Source organism: Pteropus medius, unplaced genomic scaffold (assembly GCF_902729225.1).
Source record: "Pteropus medius unplaced genomic scaffold, Ma_sr-lr_union100, whole genome shotgun sequence".
Classification (NCBI taxonomy): domain Eukaryota; kingdom Metazoa; phylum Chordata; class Mammalia; order Chiroptera; family Pteropodidae; genus Pteropus; species Pteropus medius.
The window spans coordinates 3880354-3902562 of NW_024347867.1; the positions used below are offsets into that span (position 1 = coordinate 3880354).

The following is a 22209-nucleotide window of genomic DNA, read 5'->3' on the forward strand; positions in this document are numbered from 1 at the left end:
AGTGAAACAGAAGCAAATAGGGCGACTTGTCAGAACTCATGTAGCTAGTGGCAGTTGTGTCTAAAGCAAGATCTCACTTCTAGCTTAGTACTCATCCTTACCACACCAAAATGCCTCTTCCTAGAGAAGAACACAAGTTCAGAATGTGAAGTGGGCCGTCTGCTCAAGAAGACCGTTCCTGGAGCCACACCTTTATTCTTGGCCCATGGTCTTCCCACTCCACCAAGAGGTCTCTCTGGTTGTAGGTGTTATCTTTTGTTACGAGCTCTAGAGGTCTGTGATATACTGCAAAGTAATAACCTGAACAGTACTATTCAGAATAGGCATAGTTGTTAAAACTGAGATATCAAGGAGATATTTTCTAAGGATTAATCAATTTATATTTTTCTTTGACCTTTGACCTTTAAATACAATTCTGTATTTGCCAAGCCTGTATTTTAAAGGCTTGGTTCCAGTGAAACTGTGGTAGTCTCCAGTCAATTCGAGAGGTTCTCTGCAGAGAAATTTTGTTCTGTGACAGCCCATCAGAATCCCAGATCCCACTCAACCATCTCAAGAGTCCTTATTATAGAAGTAAATTTTAAAATGTGGATTATTCAGTAAAAAATAAAATCAATCACTGTTGGGGGATCAGGGGGGTAACTGGAAGTGGTTATTCCATTGGCAGTATTATTTTTGTGTATTTATTTTTGAATGACAGCATGTTTCATTTTTATATACTTGATATATCTTTTCACAGCATTGTGCAAAATTAAATTCAGTTCATATTCAATAGATGAGAAATGCAAAATGAAATGAATCATTCTAATAATATGACTTTATTAATGCAATCTTTATAACATCTTTTTTAATTGTAGACTTGGAGTTTGATGAGAGAGGCAGAGTATAACATGGTTTTTAAAGACAACCAATAGCTTGACTTCTCCATGTTTTCTTTGCATTCTCCATTAGACCATATAAACGTGTATTAAACTTGACAGCCAACCATTAAATCTAACTTTTTACCATATCCTAGAGGGCAAGGTATTTGATTTAAACAAATCATAACATCATTCAAATGACTTAAGTATTGGTTAGGAGATCTGTCAACTTAACTTTTGTGCTTCTGCATGTTGAATAATATTTGAAGAACCATATTTTTCTATTTATTCTCTATGACTTTCGTAAGTATACAGTGTTCCCTTGGCCAGGAGTAAAAAATTAAAGTTTAACTCTTAAAATTAGGAGCTGTTTTTCCAGTTAAATTGTATTGTTTTCAAGATTTCCGTATTTCTTAAGGTTTAATATTTTTTATAGAGAAATACAGTTTTCAAATAGTATAACCGAAATGTAAAAGGAATCCGGGGTTGTAATTTCACCAGAGATTCTGTGATATCTTTATGTAACCCATTGTAGAAGGTAGATTACATGTAAACTGGAAACAAGATAGTTCTTGTATTTCAAAAGAAGGAAAAAAACATTTTGGCAAAAATTAAGAATTAGAATAACTCAATAAACACAGGTGATAGTTAAAGGGGGTTTCCATTTTAAGGAAGGTAAAATGAGCTTCAAAGAACTTTCTCATCCCATCAGAATTGGCACAGTTTTCTGTTAGTATTACTTAATGAACTTTAAACTATTAATTGAAAAAGAATGTTTTATTGAATTCTGATTTCAAACCTTCAGAATTCCAGGATGTAAGTTTAGGTGGTGGGATGGGTTAAAGGAGTTAATTCACTGTCATAGAAAAGACAGTCTACAGAACTAACTGATTTTCTATAGACAAATGTACTTCATGGTACTAAAAAGAATAATGTTTTTATGGCACAATTTTTAAAAGCGGGAATTTGTTCAATCTCAGTTCGAGACATGTGCTTTATGGTGGCAAAGGCACTGAAGGCCTGAAGACTTGGGCCTGAGCCCTAGTCTGCCACTTCCCACCTAAAATGTGTTCTACTTTATATGAATTGTCTGCGTCATAGAATCATGAAGATCAGAAAAATATTTTTAATACTTTGAAATCCATAAGATCTTGTGAGACTTAAGAACACGAGATTTTATGGGAGAGTCTTTTGATTTCGTTTTTAAGTTTGAAATCATGCAATTTGCCATGTGGCCAAAGGAACGGAGAAGATCTTGTTTTAAAACATAATTTAATAAAATGTAGTAAGTGATTATTATAGAAAAAAAAAGACATGTCAGAGAGGCAAATAATGGGTATAAAATTTTTAAAGTATGTCAAAAAAGACATTAAGATGAAGTAATATTAAGAGGAAGTTTTCAAAAAGGCATCTCAAACTTTAAATAATCCACTATGACCCACTTAACTTTTGGAACTTGGGCTTTCCACATAAATACTAGTCAACACAAAATCTGGAGGTGAGACTATTTTCATATTTGGGTTTTTCTGGACACTGAGCAAAAAACCTTGATTATGTGAATTCTTTCCCTTTAACACATGACTATTTTATATTCCCCTTACACAAAGACAGAAATTTCATTAGACTTTTTCTTTTTTTGGTGTCATGCATAATTGGATTCTTTAAAATGGATATTTGGTACATATCAAATATTATTCAACATGTAGGTTTAAGGTGCCACTTTAGTAGCAGTATCAGAATTATACTAAGAATTCTCCAGTGATCTGAGTTAATCCACTTATTAAAGATTAAAATTTATCCTCAGTTGTAATAAAAGCCCCTCTATATTCTGAATAATGTCATATGAATTAGTAAAGTGTTTCTCTTTTAATAAAGTATATTCTACATATTTATCATTCCCTAATTTAAAAATCATTTTTATCAACTCTATTAAATATCAATATACTTAATGAATGGTTCTTCATGCAAAGGATAAGCATTTAGTATTAATTTCTCCATTGAAAGACTAAATTTCTCCTAATACTCTCTGACGGGAGAATATGAATTCAGATTTTTCTCCTATTTGAATATGCTGATTGGAATGAACTTAAATTTGCTGACCCATCTCCTAGCCATTTATTTTATAAGAAGCTATTTTATATGATAGTTACATGGTTAGTATATAGTTCCAACCTTAGAATTTTCAACCTTTTCCCCCCAATTTCTTAAAAATAGAAAGCTTATTTGAAGCTACTCTTTTTCAGTCACTTTTCTCCCTCTCTTCATCCTCTCTCCTCCCTCCCTCCCTCCCTCTCTCAGTCTCTCCCTCCCTCCCACTCCTTCCCCCTTTACCCTATGGGTGTGTGTATGTATATATTTAGTTTCAGAACCTACTAAATGTAGTTATTGAAGTATATTGTAGCATTTGCCCAGTGGATTAATTTTAAAAGGGAATCAATTATATTCATATTCAGTGGAAAATTAAAAGAAAACAACTGAATGCCATAAACTATAAGAAATTTAAAAAATCTTATTAATTTAATGAATATAAAAGCCACATAATTTAATCCTAACAAAGCCAAAATACATGCCCGATTATTGTATTTGTATTTTGTAGATATTCTGATGTTTACCTTTTCCATAGCTTTCCAATTGATGTATTAACAACTTCTTAATTTAGCTTTTTTTTATATTTTGAAGATTTAAAGAAGTTATTTGCATGTAGCATCTTTTTTAAAAAAGATCAAATGAAAAATTTTGAGAGGTCCGGCAAAACTTAACAGCTCTTATAGTATATATGGCTCTGAAGTATGAAATCTAATCTCAGAAAAGATATTCGGCCTCAAACTTGTGTAGCAAGATACATAGGGTAACCACTTTGGGCATATATGTAACAGAAATGTAATCATTGCCATGAGTGAGCTTAAGTTTCCTGAAAGAAGCCTCTGTCTTTTACTCTTCTGTCTCATTTCTGTTGAAAGCATTACCATTCTTTCAGGTAGAAACTGGACTCATCTTTGATGACTCTTCTCATTTCTTTTTTCTAAGTAATTGGTCTCAGAGTGTTCTCATTTTTTTATTCTAAATCTCATTTAATTCACCAATCATTCTTTTAATCTTTATTGTCCTATTTGTTCCTTTTCTCCAGTATCAAAATTTTGTGGATGTCATTATATTTTTCTAAGTAAAGTTCCTTTCTCTGAGTTGGCTTCCTCTGTGTTCAGTTTTTTCATCTGTATATGGGTCCTGTTTTATTCTTTCATGTCAACGTTTTCTTTTTCCTTGATTTCTAAGATCCTTGGCATCTGTCTATTTTTAAAAATGAAATGGGTACAAATACGGTGTTCCTCTTTTGTTGTGTAAATAGCTCTATAATTTCACTATTTCATTCACCTTACCAGAAGGTCTATTGAGAACTTTGTATATATAGCTACGACATACTAACTGGCAGCTTATGTTTAGAGTAAACAGGCAACATAAATGAGTCAGGCTGTCAGACTAATTGTCAGAATGAGACTAAGTAGGAAAATAGTATCCACTCTAGAAGTCTTCACTCTTACCAAAAGCTTTGTTCAATATTATTTTTAGAGACAATTCTACTGTTTTAGATAAATGCCTAGAGCATCCATTTTATGTGAGATCTGCAGCCTGTTTGGCTTAAGTGTTTTTACATATGACCCTTTCCTGGGTTTTGTTTTATTTCACCTCCTACAATATATGCTGAATCGATTGTGTTCACAGGTTCTCTGAGTTTCATTGTCGGATAGATTCTGTATCTACTGCAGTCTACTATAATGTTTTCAGACTGTTTCTAATAACTTCATCTTCTATAAATTTGTTTCAATCTCTAATCTGTTTTTTTTTTTTTTTCAAGATACCAGTTACTTTTACATTACTAATTCAAATGGTCAATTCTTTGTCCTTTCTTACTAGACTTATTAGCAGCATTGACACATTTGATCACTTCTTAATATACTGGTTCCTAGGACACCACATTCTCAGTTTTCCTCTCATCTCATTAGCCACTACTCTTTCTTCTCCTTTGCAGATTCTTCCTCTTCTATGTCTTATTAGATTGTCCCACCGCAGTCTGATACTTTTTTATTCCCTATATATGTTCACTTCCTTGGTGATCTCATGACTATAAATAAAACCCATTTGCTAGTGATTCTCAAATGTTTATCTTCAGCCTAGACTTCTTTTCTGAACTCTAGACCTGCATAGGCCTATATGGTAGCCTCTAACCCTACATAGTAATTGAATAAATGTGTCTAGCGTGACTTAGGAACTAAATTTTTAATCTTATTACACTTTAGATAGCCACACGTAGCTATCATATTGGATAGTTCAAACCTCCAAAATCTATGTAAATCTTTATTATCCGACACCAGACAAATTAGACATTACGACATAAAGAATAGATTACTAGTTTTTTCAATTGAATACAAATAATGCTTTTAAAATTAAAACTCAAAACTCTATATCTGAATATAATATCGAAGAATTCATGATATTTTATTATCATGATTGTGCAGATGTTATTAATAGACAATATTGATTAACTTGAATAGGGACTGTAGAAGTTTCTTATTTTTTTTGCATTTAAATCAATACATGATATTGTGGTAGCACTTAGCCAAGAGATCAGAGACACCTAAATTTAGACCCAGGTTCTTAAACTGTGACCTGGAGCAAGTTATTTTATCTTAATGACTTGTCATTTGAAAATGGAGGATAGGAAAGTATTTATTGCAAGTCAGAGTTTTAAAGTACCTACTTATGTTTGACTTATAATGCAAAAAGGATTAGAGATATATCTTTATGAGTATATTCTTTATGAGTATATTCAAAACTATTTTAATTATTGAACCTTTTTATTTTAAATTTACCCAACTTCCCTCTAAACTTTAGAAAGAGAAATCACTATGTTCTTAGAATTAAACTTAGTAAATGTCTTATGTTAATAGCCATATTCCTATAGTACGTATATAGTTTTTCAAAACTACTTTTAGGAACACTGATTAAACATTTCCATGATATAGTGGTTTTTGTAATACAATGGTAAGTAGAAGACTCTAAAAGTTTCAACTTCTTTATCAGAACATAATTTATATCATGGTAAAAGTGAATTTTTTATAACACTGCTTTGCCTCCAGAGTAAAATGAAATTGTCAGTATTCGATTCACTCAGAGGTGAGGATTAAAGGAAGAATTGCAACAACTTTATATGGCTGCAACAGGCAAGGTGAGAGAGCAGGTTATAAAATAGACCAATTATTTTTCACCAGACATACCTTTATTGTTTGTTTTTATGGTTCGAGAATAAGACTACATTTAGTAGTTTAATATCAACCATATGATACATTTTACTGTTTTTAAAATCTTGAACTAAAATTGACAATTTTTCACTTTTTAAGACAATTAGGCATACAAAATAACACAAGTATATTTCAAAATATGTAATTTTTTTTTTTTTTTTAGGCTAGGCAACCCTTGGTTGATCTCGCAGATTGCAAGCACCTTATCAGCTTACAATCCCTTATTTTTTATTTTTTACGCCTACAGTACCTGGTCTTCCTAGCTGGTCTCCTATCCAGGTAATAACCAGGCCTGACCCTGCGTAGCTTCCGAGATCAGACGGGTTTTGGGCTTGTTCAGGGTGGCATGGCTGTAGACAAAATATATAATTTTTTAAGTAGATTTTTCCATAAGTATTTTCTCATAATAAACTTAGTTTTATATAGTTTTGAATAAAATGAGTATTCCATAATTTGGAAGCCTTTCTCGAATTGCTAAATATTATGGTTACTTTTATTTTTTCAGTATTATAAAGAAGACATCTGTATATCAAAATGTTAATCACATCTCTGATAATGAAAAGTATTCATGTTTAATATAAAAGGTAAAATTTGCTACATACTAATCACATCTACTCATTCCTTTTCTTTGTGTGTACCTGCACATTAACATTTTACATATTTCCAGTAAATGTCCATTTTGTACTTTATGTTCTATGATTCTATGAAAAGTGATTTGTCTTAAAAACCAGTGAACATTTTTTATTTACTGCTTTTGCTTGGAGTGGGCACCACTTAGAATCAAAGAAGCAGCTCTTAATGTTTTCTTATCTGGTCAGGGGGAAAGAGTGAAGTGCCATTTATATCCTAAAAACAATAATTTATTTTCCTCTGTAAATTTCTGTATCCCAAAGTAACTTTTTAAAAAAGTTAATCTATGACAAATGCTTTAGTTTTTAAACATTTTGGTTTGTGTCCATTGTAGGCCCTGGAAATCCAGGGCAAAGGGACTATCTAAATTAAGTTCTCATTTTCTCTTACTCAGGTCATACTTTTCTAAAACTACTCAGCATAGCCCTAAGGTTTCTCTTCAACTAGCTAAGTGCATACTTTTGCATTTTGTGGTTTAGTCAGTTTGGTCTGGATAGTGAGTAGTCTGTGATATCATAGAATTTACTGGTAATGTTTTCTGGAAATGAATATCCATCACTTATTGAAAATGTTAACTAACAATGGAAATTAGGTTTAGGAACCAGACCTTCTGGTAATGATAGACACGTCTAGGTAATATTGATTTGTATTTTCCAGAATTTTAAATGTGTGTTTTCAGGAAGCTTTTTCCTTGAATGAAAAGTGAATGAAAATGTAAAGAATCCCTCTCAGTGTTGTTCTTAGCAACTTCCCTATGAGTTTGAGAGCAAAGTTGATGACAAATATGGAAACTAAGAAATGAGTAAATGGAGTGACTGGTCATTTTTTAAAAATAAGAGGTTTTGCATTATATATGTTCAAAAGTAAAAAGTAGAACATTGTTTTAATGTTCTAACTTCAGGCAATTTATTTTTTCTCAACTTTGTCAACTAAAAAGCATTCAACTATAATTTCACAAGGAGTGAAAATTGAGAATAATTTTTGACAAACATCCATCTTTTTCTTTTTGAGCAGAACCAAAAATACTGTATTTTAGTAGAAGCACTCCAACAAAAGCTATTACCAAGTTTAAAAACTAAAAACCATTTTATACTTTATCAAAAATTAATTCACTAACCAAATTAATTCATATAGGAGGAGAGCCTACTATGTGATAGGAACTAGGCTAAGCCCTAGAGAAATGGAAAAGGAAAGACTGCCCTCAAAGTCTTCCCAGTCTAGTTGAAGAATCCAGCTGGCAAAGAAATAGTAACAATATAGTAGGATCGAGTTCAACAGGAGGTAAGCATAAAACACTTAGGGAAAGAAATCAGTAATTAAATATATTATTCTTATAAAATACACTTCATTTTATGGCACCGCTTAGAATTCTGCGTTGTCTATACAATATATAAACAGTATTGTCCACTTAGGACTCATCCAGGTAATAGCTTAGAGCTAGGAATCTGGATTTTGTTGCAGACTAATGTGTAACAGGTCATGTAATAATCTTAGTTATTATGCTGTATCCGTCATATCTGCCTCCCAAGGGTGTTCTGGTATTTTGGAGAAAAGTGGGTTAATAATTATAAAGCACTCCTGTTTCCTTCATATTAATGTGTGTGACCGTGTGTGTGCATGTGTGTGTATATGTATTGTATATATTTGCCCTGCTTTCAAAAGGAGTCAAATCTTTCACATCTCACAGTTGTTATATTTTGAGCAAAGTAGGTTTTTAATTTTGGGGTTTTTTTGGAGGGGGTGTCTTATTTTTTTTTCTTTTTGTAGAAACATTATGAAGCTTTATAATGTCATCTCTCTTTTTATTCTGTGTATATCAAAACACTTGGAAAGATGATGTTAAAGGCAAGGTTAAATGCACAGTATAGCAGTTAGGCAAATTAATGTACTTTTTAATATTAATTGAACTTTTACAGAAAAAAATTGATATAGTATAATCATATTTTTAAAATGACTTATTTTTGCTTCGAGTTATGGAAAATGTCTTCTAAATTATTATGCTTATTTCAGAATTTAAATTTATTACCTTTCCCTAGAATTTAAATTATATCTTTTACATACGTTTCTGAGAACATGAGTTCTCATCTTCCCATATTCTCAATACCACACCAGTGTAATAAATGAAAATACCATTCCATTATTAAATCTTTTTTCATTTTAACTCTGTCCCTTTTCGTTTTCTGTTTTTAATTCTAAAGGATGTTTACCTCTCGCACATGCAGATACTGAGAATACAAGATTCATTCATACATTTAGTACAAGATTCATTCATACATTTAGTACAAAATTCATTCATACATTTAGTACAAGATTCATTCATACATTTAGTAAAGTGCCCAGTGAGTACTCACTTTGTCCCAAGCACTGTTATAGATGTTATGTGAATATATCTGTGAACAAAACAGGTAAATATCTATGCCCTTGTTCACCTTACGTTCCAGTGGAGGCAGACAGTGAGCAAATAAATATAGAATAAATAGCAATCAGAGTAGGGAAGAGGGATAGTGTGAACTGGGGAGTGAAGTTAGGTTGCCGTTGTAAATGGGGTGGTCAAAGAAAGCTTCACAAAGAAACTGACATGCGTAGAATTTTGAAGAAGAAAGAAAACCATATTGGATGGTTAGCAAGGATAGCATCCCCAACTAAGATTCTGAGTCAGGAATGTGTTTGGCTAGAGTAGAGGGAATGAGGGGGGAAGTAGAAGGCAGTGAGAGGCCAGAGGGATCATGAGGGGCCAGATTGTACAGAACCATGTATGAATGAAGTGTAGAACACCAACCCATCTCCAGCACAGACAGAGACATATTTTAAAGGGGGAGGATGGGATTATATAGTCTGATTTTTGCTATAATAAGAAAATGAACAAAGTGTACTGGAGAGTATATATAATGCAGTGATAAATAATTCCTCATAGAAAAGGTGATATTTAAACTAATTGTTATCAGATGTGAAGACTAATAATTGTAAAAGATGTTAGGGCTCAGAAGGCCAGTTAAAAGATGATTTTAATAATTGAGATGGGAGAACAGGACTGAAGTAAGAAAGTAGAGAGATGTTAAATCATTAAGTATTGAAAATTTGGAATGTGAAGGGTAAGGAGTAGAGAAATGGAATTTGAGGGTAACTAAGGCTTCTAATTTTGGTGAATGAGTAGATGGCAGTCTGTTAAAAATAGGGAAATATAGGAATTTTGGAGAAAAGTTAATGAATTGTATTTTGAATATATGGAGTTTGAGATACCTGGAAGACATCCAGAGTGAAATATCTAATAACATGTTCGTTCATTTGTGCCTCATTTGTTAACTATCCTACTATGAGTCAAGCCCTGTGCTAGGAACTTGACTACATACTTTGAAACATAGGATTGGAGCATAAATATAGATTGAGTCAATGGCATATGTGTAGTCTTTGAATCCACAGAAGTTAATGAGATAAGCTGGAAGAGGCTATTGAATGAAAAGAGGCCAAAAGACTAACTATTTAGGATGACTATGAAGTTGATAGCTTGGATGTTTGCTATCCAAAAAGAGAATAAAGAAAACAATTGAGCACATAAGCAAATATAACAAGCTGCTTTGGTGATATATGCCTTTTTAAAAAAAAAAAATTCTTCATTGCAATAACAAATATGTATAAAAAAGAAATGCCTAAATTATCATTTTATACCCTTTATCTTTTTTGACCTGTACTTGTGATTTTCAAGGTACTATAACATTACTATTAAAATAATTAATAATTAGTGTTAACAACTTACAGGTACTAAATTATATTTTGAGGATTGAACATACAGAATTAAAGTATTTTTATCTTGTCTGTATAATAAATATGTGGCACAATTTTATTTGAAATGTACCAGACTGTCCTCAGATTAAATATCTAGAGCGTGTGTCACAGGATATGATTTGAACAGACTTCAGTCTCCTGTTAAGAGTTTACTGAGGATGTTTAATTAATACTAAAAATTGTATGCAGTTCTCGATAGTTTTTAAATAGAAGTAAGTACTATAGGATTTTAACTAATTATTGGTTAGCACAATTAAATTATTTCGAGCATCAGTTTCAAAGTTAGGTAAAGATATACTAACTGTATATTCATTGGATCAGTGAATTTAATTTTGGATTACTGTTTGGGAATAAATAGCACAGATCATTAGAGACTGGCCTAGCCTAGGAGATCTTCCCAGAAGTGTGAAGCTTAACTGAAGTTCAGAAAATTAAATTATACTCACTCTTGGTGGCAGGCTGAAACCAGGAGCCATGCTGTCTAATTGTTTCAGTCAACATCATAGAGCTACCCACTTTTTCACAAGCAGTAACTTACCATCCTCAAATTTTCTGGACTTCTTCCCTCCTCGTTTCCCAGTATCTTACCTACTCATTCATGTTTATATACCTTCCTGGTAAGTAGGTCACTACTTATTTCCACGACTAACACAGGAAAGCCTACTGATTTGTGGTTTTTAATATTCAGTGTGCTCTACCTCTGTGGTCTGTGTAGACATCCAAACCTTGTAGGCGCAGGGCCCTCATCTTTGACATTTCTGAGTTTGGGAGAATTTTTTTATATAATGTGAAAAGTGTAGTGTTCAAAGAATATGCTCTTTCTGAAATCTCTGAAATACGTATCCAGTAAATCAAGGGCTTCCCATAGCATTCTGAAAAAAGTCCAATATAAAATAAGTATTAACATATCACTAGGCTAAATGAAGATAAGCCAATTTAAGATTCACATTTATTAAAAATTCATTTTAGATGAATATTTAAAATATGAGATGACTATATTAATGGAGAACTTTAGCCTGTTTTACTACAAAATGTTTTTATTACTCATTTTCTGTATTCATGTATTCAATCAACAAGTATTTGTTGAATATGAACTTTATTACACAAACAACTAAAATAAATTTTAGTAACTATAGTGAGGAAAATGCTGTTACAGAGGATTGCACAGGAATGCTAAAGGAGGGGAGGAATGGGGAAGGTTTTCTAAATCAGAAGTGGGGTGGGGAGGAGAAAATCACAAACTGTTTCCTAGAGAACGCGATGTTTGACCCGAGGTTTCAAGGATGTCTAGGAAATAAGCTAAGAAGGGATGTTAGACAGGGAAAGAGCTTAAGTACACACTGATCGGAATAAAGAGCGGCTGGGGGGTGGTAAAGGTGAATGAGATGGCGGAACGTTAGTGAGCTAGGCAGTAGCTACATGCTAAATGGCTTTCCATGCCATTTTGAGTTAAGAAATTTGAGTTAAAACACTTGAGGAGCATGATTTTTTTCTAGAAGATTAAGCTCTAGAATGACAAAACAATAGTTTTCCCTTTTCTTGCCTATCTCTTTGAGGGTTATCAATTTTTTTCATTCAATTTGCTATACTACTTTACTGTAATTTTCTTTATATTACTCAAGTCATCCCCTAATTGGATGAAGAAGAGTGAGTCCAGCAGTGTGAGATGTCTTTGGAAGGCCCATGGAACAGGTCAGAGAGTTTGTTTAGGAAGCTGTTCCAAATGAGGAGTGTCCGAACTAAGTAGGGGGTCAAGTGGAAGACATGGATTTACTTATGTAGAAGATTTTGCAATGTTCAAAACCATTGAAAATCCACTCACCTACCATAAGGTTATTACAAGTCTACTATGGTAAGGGCCTATAATTCTTTCCCTAGCTTTATTTTGAAAATTTTTTAAACCACATAAAAGTTGGAAAAAAAAGTAAATTAAAATGAAATTCGCATTTGCTTTTTTCCTTCAAAAACTTCCTATGTCTGCTAAGAATCAGAATATTCTCCTACATAGTCATAGTACCATTATCACATCTAGGAAAATTAACAATGATTCTATAATAATCATCTAATAAATAGTTCATATTCAGATTTTCCTAACTGTGCCTAAAATTTCTCAAGCAATTTTTTGTTTACTTGATTATTTCATATAGCATCCAGTCTAGATTCACACATATATTGGTTATGTCATGTTAGTGTCATTTAATCTGTTAATCTAGAATCTTTTTTTGGTTTGTTCTTAACAACATTTTTTTAAAGAATCTGGCTGAGCCAGTCATCCTTTAGAATGTCCAGTGTTTTGATTTTGTCTATTTATTTTTGTCTAACTATTATCATAATTAAACTCAAGCTAGACTTTTTTGGCGAGAATACTGTGAGTGATGTGTACTTTATTGCATCACATTAGATGGTGTATAATGTCAGATTTTCCCACTATTAGTGTTAGTAAATTTAGTTCTTGATTAAGGTAATACATACAGATCTCTGTTGCAAAGAAAAATTTTTCTATTTATAATTGCTGAGTAGTATGGGGGATCATACTTTGAGACCATGTGAATGCCCCGTTCTCCATCAGCTTCACCGAATGGTTTCAGCATCCACTGATGATCCTTGTGCCTGAATTAACTATTTCACTGGTAAAGGGATGCAAATTGGTGGATTTCTAATGTTATCATTGCTTCTACATTTATTGGCTGATAAATGTAGAAGAGCGTTTTGTTTTTTTTCTTGCCTATCTCTTTGAGGGTTATCGATTCTTTCATTCAATTTGTTATACTACTATACTGTAATTTTCTTTATATTACTCAAGTCATCCCCTAATTGAGTGAAGAAGAGCCCTTTAGTATTCTCCTTTTTTCCTACTCTGTTACTAACACTGTATGCGATCCTTTTATCTTTGCTTATTTGCTAGTCAAAAATATAATCTATTTAGGGCGTATTTTCTTGATTACTAAAGAGATTAGGAGATAGTTTCATTTTCTTCAGTTTAATTAAGATATACCTAGGTGTGGTTTCATTTAAATATATCCTCCTTGGGGTTTGCTAAGCTCTTTGTATCTATTAGGTTAATGCCTTCATTACAAGTTAGAAAACTCCTAGCCCATTATTTCTTCACCTCTTTTTTCCATTTTCCTTCTGGAATTCCAGTTACACCTGTTTAGTCCTTTTAATGTAGTCATACAGATTTGATGTTCTGTTACTTCCTCCTCTGACCCTGTGCTTCAATTTAGGTAATATTTTTACTCTGTCCTCGAGTTCACAGATCCTTTCTTGAAATGTGTACCTTCTAATATTATGCCCATTTAATCACCTTTTCATTTCATCTATTACACTCTTCAGATATAGAATTGCCATTATTTCTTCTTCAAGGTTTCCATTTCTCTGCCAAAATTCTCTATCTTCTCACTCATTTTGCCCATTTTTCCTTGAAAATTATTTAACATATGTATAAAAGTTAAAGTTCATGTTTGCTAATTCCAACACTTTGATCATCTGTGGTTTCTTTCGCTGATTGTTATTTTTTATGGGTCACCTATTCCTGGTTATTTACAAGCCTCATAATTTCTGATTGTAGGTTAGACCTCCTACATATTTAGTAGAGAATGAATTTTTAAAAAATCTTCTTCCAGGAAAGGTTCACACTTTCCTTTTTCAGAAAGCTATGGCAAAGGGCGAATCTCTGTCCAATTCAGGAGTTGGCCTGGGTTGGAGGCTAGGCTGTTGCTGTAGTTAATTTCAGAATACTTATTAAATATCCAAAAAATAAGATCTGTTCCTCCCTCTAGGAGGACTTTGGGATTTAAACATCTAGAGATTGAGGGAACTCTCTTTCCGCTTTTTCGCCAGTTTCCTATATCACTGCCACAAAAGTCCTGTTGGAGAGAATTGATGGACAGAGAGGACTGACTCACATTTGGGGTCTTTCAGATTCCAGTCTATCATGTCAGCCCACATGATCCTTAGAAGTTCAGCTGATTTCTGTCTCAGCAAAATTGCTTTGCCTATAAAAGGCTTGCTCCTTTGCTCTTTATGTCTACATCTCTCTGATGACTTCATAGTTTATGTGAGGTCTTCTCAATATTGCAGTAGGAGTAATGATAATTACCAATCTCTACTTCCATTTAGTTATATTGTTGCTTTTTACTTTTTCTCCTTTCTTGTTTTTGGTCAGTTTTAATACATACTCCTTTTTTTTCCTGAATTTGTTTCTAATTTCTCTGTTCTTTTATATAAATTTATATAGTTAATTTTAATGGATGAAAATGCATAGGAATTTGTAGAAGTGCTTAAGTATACATTTATAAAACAAAAAATACTACAAGAAAAATGTTTAATGTTTCCCCTATATCTAATGAAAAAAATCTAATGTTTGAGATTTCTGTTCTCATTCAGTTGTCATTTGGTTAGAGTACTCTAAATTTTTGTATATCCAAATATGCCTTCTTTTGTTGACAGATATATAATACTTTGTCTGAATAATAAATTTTTGAATACAAAATTCTTTATCTTGGTCGTCTGGATATGTTATTCTACTACCAGCCAGCTTCTAGAATTTTAGGTGAGAAGTCCAGTACTCACTCATCTCTCTTTCCAGGGTAAAGAATCTGTTGCTCTTAGAGGCTTATGGGATTTTCTCTTCATTGAGGAAGTCAAGAATTTCACCAGAGTATGTCTAAGACTGTCTTTGTTGTAATTAATCTTTTCTGGGGCTTGATAAGCTCTTTTATCTGCAATCTTATCATTCTTCTGCTCAGGGAAATTTTATTTTATTACTTATTTAATACTGGAACTTATCTTATTTTTACCTTCATAAATTTTATCTTGATAATAATCATTCCACTTAATCTTCTAGATGAGCACCTTCTTTTTCTCTAATGATTTTAAAATTTTAAATTAAGTACTTTAGTTCCTTTCTAGTGGCCTACAAAGACTCAGGCAAGAAGTATGGAAGACCCTGAAGAGTCTATCAAAAGATAAAGTTTTTTCTGGAATCTTAGTGCCACTGCGTTTGGGCAAGGGATGGGTGTGGGAGGGCTTTGTTCTTCTTGTTTCTGAGCAAGGACCTGTGCAGAAAAAGTGAGATTTCTGTAAAGGGGCAGAAAACAGGTTTTGCAGAGTTGATTTGAGGATTCTCAGCTAGCAGAAGAAGCTGTAACTCCTCTGGGGAACTGGCTATACCTCTCAGTTTAATGTCTGTAGTACATTAAGGGCCTAGCAGATCCTATGGCCCACATTGGACCTAAAAGGAGCTTATATGCCTGAAGGAATGTGCGTCCACACCTAGTCATTGCGAGATGACTGGAACATGCAGCTGATTAACTTGAGAGAAGACGTTTACTCCTGTACTTCGCAGAGGGGTAACAGTTGGACAGGCTTTTGTTTTTGTTTTGTTTTGTTTTGTTTTGCTACAGCTCAGTCCTCTTAGTGTGGTTGGGACCACAAACCATGAGCATGCCAAAAAAAAAAAAAAAACCCAAAAAACTAATAACAAGTTTCAGTAACCTGGAGAAGACCAAATAACCTTCTAGAATTGGTAGTACCATTGATGACAACAGAAAAATTAGAGAATCTCTTAAATTAAACAAAACTTAACAACAATTACGAATTTTCAGATAATTAACAAACAACAAAAACAATTCCATTTTAAACATGACTTTCAGAATGTCAATCAGAAGTTAGGTAACATTCCCAAGGTTACACAACCAATGAGCAGCAGTACTGTGACTGAAACCCAGCATCTAAGACACAAACCCTCCAGACCCATTTGTGTTTGTTTAGCCCCCTGTGGTGAGAATCTGCTTTTTATGCATCTTTATATCCATAGTACTTAGTCCAAATGCTTGAAACACAGAAGATCCCCAAGAGTTGACTCAAATAATGACCGAATGAATGCAATCTATGCCATACCCACTGGGTTAATATGTTACAATGCAGTGTTAACTGTGTACATTAATCATCAGAAGATTTGAGTTAAATGTTGTGAGACTGGTTTCACAATGTTAATTTACTACTTCCTCTGGTAGTGTTTTAAAATTTACTGTAGTACTAAAATGCGTTACTTAAAAATTTTCCTAATTTTTTTTGTTATTAACATAGCCTAGAGAACATAATGGAAGAAATTTTGTTTCTTGGGAGATCCTTTAGGTATTTTATTTTGTAGAAAATTAGAACTTAACATTTTACCCCATTTGTACCAGACTGATTTAAACAGCAGAATTGTGTATTTTTTAGTTTCCTTAAACTACCAACCTTCAACTCGGGACAATGTTCAAAGGAAAGCGAGAACAAAGATGATCAGATTTATTGCAAAAGCAAAGACAGGCAGGAATAGGTGCCAAATTCTAAAGACAGAACATATATCCAGCTGTCTTATGTATCATCACCAAGCGTTTATGAGCTACTGACTAAGCAGAAGGAGAACCTCTACTCTCCCTTTCAGGATACCTTTTTAAGAGTTATTTGCTTCAGGCAACACTGTAACTATGCATCCTTCTTTAAGTTTTAGAAATTGCCATGAATCAGAGATAGAATTAGACTTTGATTATCTACGGCTAGGAAAAAAAGTGAAGTAATTTTTATTATATTTCAGTAGAATGTAGAGTTTTAGAAGGGAGAGATCTTTCCTGCTAAATTTAATATAAAGTTGTGTGTACTGAGATTGCAAGCTTTTTAAGAATTGGAAAAGAAATAAAACTGTTTTTCAGATAATTAGTTTTATACCTAGAAAGTCCAAAAGAGTCAATGCTAAAATTAATAAAACCAACAACAAGACTAATAAAATAAATGAGAAAGTTATTTTTTTATACTTTATTATACTTGTGAAAGACATAAAAATAATTGATGGGCATTTAGGTTGCTTGCATATCTTGGCTATTGTAAATTGTGCTGCTATGAATATTGGAGTGCATAGATCTTTACAAATTAGTGCTTTCGTTTTCTTTGGATAAATACCCAGAAGTGCAATTGCTAGGTCAAAAGGTATATCCATTTTTAATTTTTTGAGAAACCTCCATACTGTTTTCCATATGGCTGTACCAACTTGAAATCCCACCAACAATGTATGAGGCTTCCCTTTTCTCCGCATCCTTGCCAATACTTGCTGTTTTTTGATTTATTGATGATAGCCATTCTGACAGGTGTGAGGTGATATCTCTCTGTGGTTTTAATTTGCATTTCTCTGATGATTAGCAGCCTTGAGCATCTTTTCATATGTCTGTTAGCCATCTGTATTTCCTCTTTGGAGAAGTAAGTATCTGTTCAGGTCTTCTGCCCATTTTTTAATTGGATTGTTTGTATTTTTGTTGTTTAGCTGTATGGAATATTACTCAGCCATTAAAAAAAATGAGATCCTATCATTTGTAATGACATGGATGGACCTAGAGGTTATTATGCTGAATGAAATAAGTCAGACAGAGAAAGATAAATACCATATGATTTCACTTACATGTGGAATCTAAGAAACAGAAAGAACAAACTAATCAAAAACGGACTCGCAAAGATAGTGGACAATTTGATGACAGACAGAGAGCAGGAGGGTTGGGGGGCTGGGAGAATGGGGTGAAGGATTAAAGAAGTACAAATTAGTAGTTGATAGTTGGGCACGAGGATGGGGAGCAAGGCACAGGGAATGCAGTTAGCATTAATATGGCTAAGTGGAGGGCCAGAGGAGGGAGGGAGCAATTGGGGGAATCGTTTTATAAACAGTATAGATGTCTAACCAATGTACTGTATACTTGAAACTAATTTAAATAAATAAATTTATTTAAAAAAATATAAAAATGTATAGCTAAAAATTTAGCCATCAGGTGACATAAAATAAAGATATTTTATTATGCCAAAAGAGTATAGAAAAGGAGGAAGAAAGGAACAAGAATAGATGCAATAAAATAAGAAGATGGGAGACTTAAACACAGCCATATCAGTAACTGCATTAAATGTAAATAGTCCAAGCATTAAAAAGCAGAGATTGTCAGAATGGACAATCTAGCAGTAAATATTTGACACATTGGTTTAAAAAAATTTTTTTATTTATTGATAAATTGATTTACACTACAAATGTTATATATTCTTAAATTCATTTTAGATATTCTAGTTTTAAAATACTCCATGATAAATTGTACATTTAAACTATATTTCTGTCTATGGCCATGCTACCCTGAACAAGCCCGATCCCATCTGATCTCGGAAGCTAAGCAGGGTTGGTCCTGGTGAGTACTTCAATGGGAGACTACCTAGGAAGACCAGGTGCTATAGGCGTAAAAAAAAATAAAAAGTAAAAAAATAAGAGATTGTAAGCTGACAAGGTCCTTGCAATCTGTGAGATCAACCAAGGGTTGCCTTGCCTAAAAAAATTAAAAAATAGAAAATAAACTATATTTCTGCATAATTAATATATTTATTGAACAAAATTTCAATTTAAAATATAGATACAAATAATTATATTTTTATTTTATTTAATGTTTCTCAAAAAGTATATTAGTCAGTGTTCTCCAGAGAAAGAGAACCGATAGAATGCAAATATCAATAGATTAATTTTAAAGAATTGATTCACATGGTTGTGGAGACTGTTAAGTCCAAAATGTACAAGGTAGTCTGGCAGGCTGGAAACCTAGGGAAGAGTCGCAGATAAGTTCAGAAGCAGTCTAATGGCGAAATTCCCTCTGAAAGGAGGTCAGTCTTTCTTAAGGCCTTCAGCTGATTGGATGAGACTTGCCGACATTATGGAGAGCAATCTGCTTAGCTCAAAGTCTACTGATTTAAATGTTAACACCAAAAAATACTTTCACGGGAACTTCTGAGATGTTTGACCAGATATCTGGGTACTGTGGCCTAACCAAGCTGACACACAGAAATAGCCACCACAGTAAGCTACTTATTATGAACTTTCACTTTAATAAAAGTGAAATAAGATACAGATATAGATTTTTAAGTAAAATTTACATAAAATAGGAAGCTCTTTTGGGATATTTTGCCTTAAACTTACACTTTTCTATATATTCTTTACTGAAAGTTTGAACAAACACATGTGATTCTATTTCCAAATATTTCAGTACACTATCTAAATTTAAAACTAAGATTATATCTTTGGGTAATACACTTTAAAAAATTATATTTTTAACACTTTTTTTAATCCTGAAATTGAAACTGTAAAATATGTATTTTTTTTTTGTAATTTTATAAGCTGAAAATATAGATTTGGGTTTTTTGTTTGTTTCTATCATTTTGAAGTTATTGTCTAATTGGACAAGAATTTTAAAATCTTTAATTAGCCTGGGTCAGTTGTGTAGCAGTCGGATTACAATACTAAGAACACATGTGCAAAATGTTGCTGATTCCTGAACCCCACAGTATGGCCACTTCCATTTAAATCCAGTGTGTCATGCCAGACTGTTCTTAGTAGTCGCAGCCGGAGAGAGTTGTGGGAATGTGGGGACTGAGGAAATAGGGCTTTCGCCATTTGTTCTGTAGGCTTCAGTATTACTAAAATCTTGCCATAAAAATTGGCATTATTTGAATATTTTGTTTTACTTGGATTTTTTAGTTTTTTTTTAAATTTAAGGCCAGTGTTACTCTATGAATAAAAGCATGTCTTTTTATTTAAATTCCCTTAAAGACTTTATTACACTTAAGACAAAGCTGTTAATTTGCTCTGTAGTGTTTCTTCAAAAAAAGGATCTCTGTTTTTCTAGACTGTTGAGGTCAGAAATCATAATTTTTCCTTTATAATTTATTTTTTATCACTGAGTGTCCAATAGCCATTCAGTAAATAGTTGATTGAATAAAGGTAGTATTGTCCTTTACACTTCACTGGCTAACAGATGTTGAGAGAATTTTTTAAATGAAGCAAAAATTATGGGGTTTTTTTAAATCATGTTTTATGGTACTCTGTTCATTTTGAATATACTCTTGGCAGAATGATAAAAAAAAATGATCATTTTGTGACAATCTCATTCAATTCCTTATTATGTTTTAAGAAAAATAACTTAAATGCCTTAAAAGAGAGGAACTAATGTTTTGTTTTAAGTTGGAATTTTGTTAATTACTAGTAATAGCCAATTGCAGTTCTCACTTCTAATCAAACCTTTAGTGTTTTTCGAACAGACACTCTAACATCCTAACTCACATGTTGGTTTGCTGATGGAAGAAGATTGCAAAGTAAATGAGACCCACACCTGTGTTCATTTTTAACTTGAACTTGACTTTGAACTTGAATCTTTACAGATGAGATGCTGTGTGCTATCCATATCCTTAGAAGCTGTTTATTACAAAGAAATGCAATAGAGGACATTGGGAACAAAAGGATAAATCCACACACGATAAAAAGGATTTTTCTCAAGTTTCGAAGTTGATATTATCATTTTAAAGAAGAAGATTAGAGGAACTTTTTCTTTTAAGACACTCCATGGTGACTGAATAAATAGCACAATATTATCATAGTAGGAAATCAAATCAAAGAAATTCAAATACATTTATTTGTTCTTTTTAGAAAATAAGCAATTTATTTAATAGCCTTTGTGGTACTTATGAAAACTTGATGGCCTCAAGTCAAAAATAAAACTTTCAAGGAAGAAATACAGCAGAGCAGAGATAACAGTATAATTTTTGAGCTGAGAGCAGGATACGAACAGTTGTGCTATTGCTAAAGGCCACTGGAATGGGAAAATTGGCTTAGCTTACTTTGACTGAAGCCTCTTAGCTAAACTCTCCCAACTGTTTCTGACCATAGAATTCATGATACAATTTTAAAGGATCCTGCCATCTTAGTGAGGCTTTTTTCTTTTGAGCTGTACAAGTTGTGTCTTACTGATATAAATGTTTTCAAAAGAAAATGGATAGGTATAATAAGCAAATATTCACAATCTTTTCTTTTAACAGGAATTTTCAACATAGGAACGATGCCTTGTAACCATCATGTAGATGGACCACCAAAGGTAAGGCAGTCTGTTTTCTGCATTGGTAAAGCTGATAAGAAGCTACAAAATGATACTGGTTAGAGTGACACAAAATGCCATCGTAGAAAGCTCTTATAACCTCTCTCTTTTGTCAGAAGTTATATCCCTTCAAGAAAGTTAACCTCACATTTTCTAATTAATTAAGAAAACTTACTCATTTTCGCCAAGATATAGGAAAATTAGATGCTGTTATCATCATTTTTGTAGGCATTTGTTTATAGTAATGTTATAAGTGGAATGTTTTTTATTTTAAAAGTGCTTTATACTTTTGATAAAGTGTGTAAATCTACATACAAATTTATTTAAACCCTTTTTAAAATGAGTGTTATTTTGTACACTAGCATCATTTAGAGTAAATGTTTTGTAATAGTGAAAGGCCATTATGCTTCATTTTTCTTACGGAATACTATGCTTTATTATTATAGAAGCGAAATCTTTACTTTTGTCCCTCTTATATTACTACCAGGTAACAGAAGACATTTAACAGTTATAGTGTCTATTTACTATATTAAAAATAACTATAGAAGATGATATAGAAGGAAGATGATAAAATTTCCCTTTTAGTTTCTGAAAATAATATTTGTATGAAATATACATCAGTTGCTAGTTCCCACTTAAAAGATTCATAAGAAGATAATAGATAAAGTATATCTTAGTCTTCCCTAAGCATAATCTTATTTCTTGTCCTTGCTA

The 22209-nt window shown here is 32.6% G+C and overlaps 1 protein-coding gene and 1 pseudogene across 10 annotated transcripts in view; both read left to right on the forward strand.

The window, feature by feature from the left end:
* Window positions 1–22209, forward strand: part of AHI1 (Abelson helper integration site 1) — a 164430-nt gene that overhangs the window by 78929 nt on the left and 63292 nt on the right. For all 10 annotated transcript variants that reach the window (XM_039879009.1, XM_039879014.1, XM_039879018.1 and 7 more), the window contains one exon: window positions 21440–21495. In XM_039879009.1, coding sequence (XP_039734943.1) covers window positions 21440–21495 — 56 coding nt within the window. The remainder of the gene's footprint in view (window positions 1–21439; window positions 21496–22209) is intronic.
* LOC120615852 (uncharacterized) lies at window positions 18702–18820 on the forward strand (annotated as a pseudogene).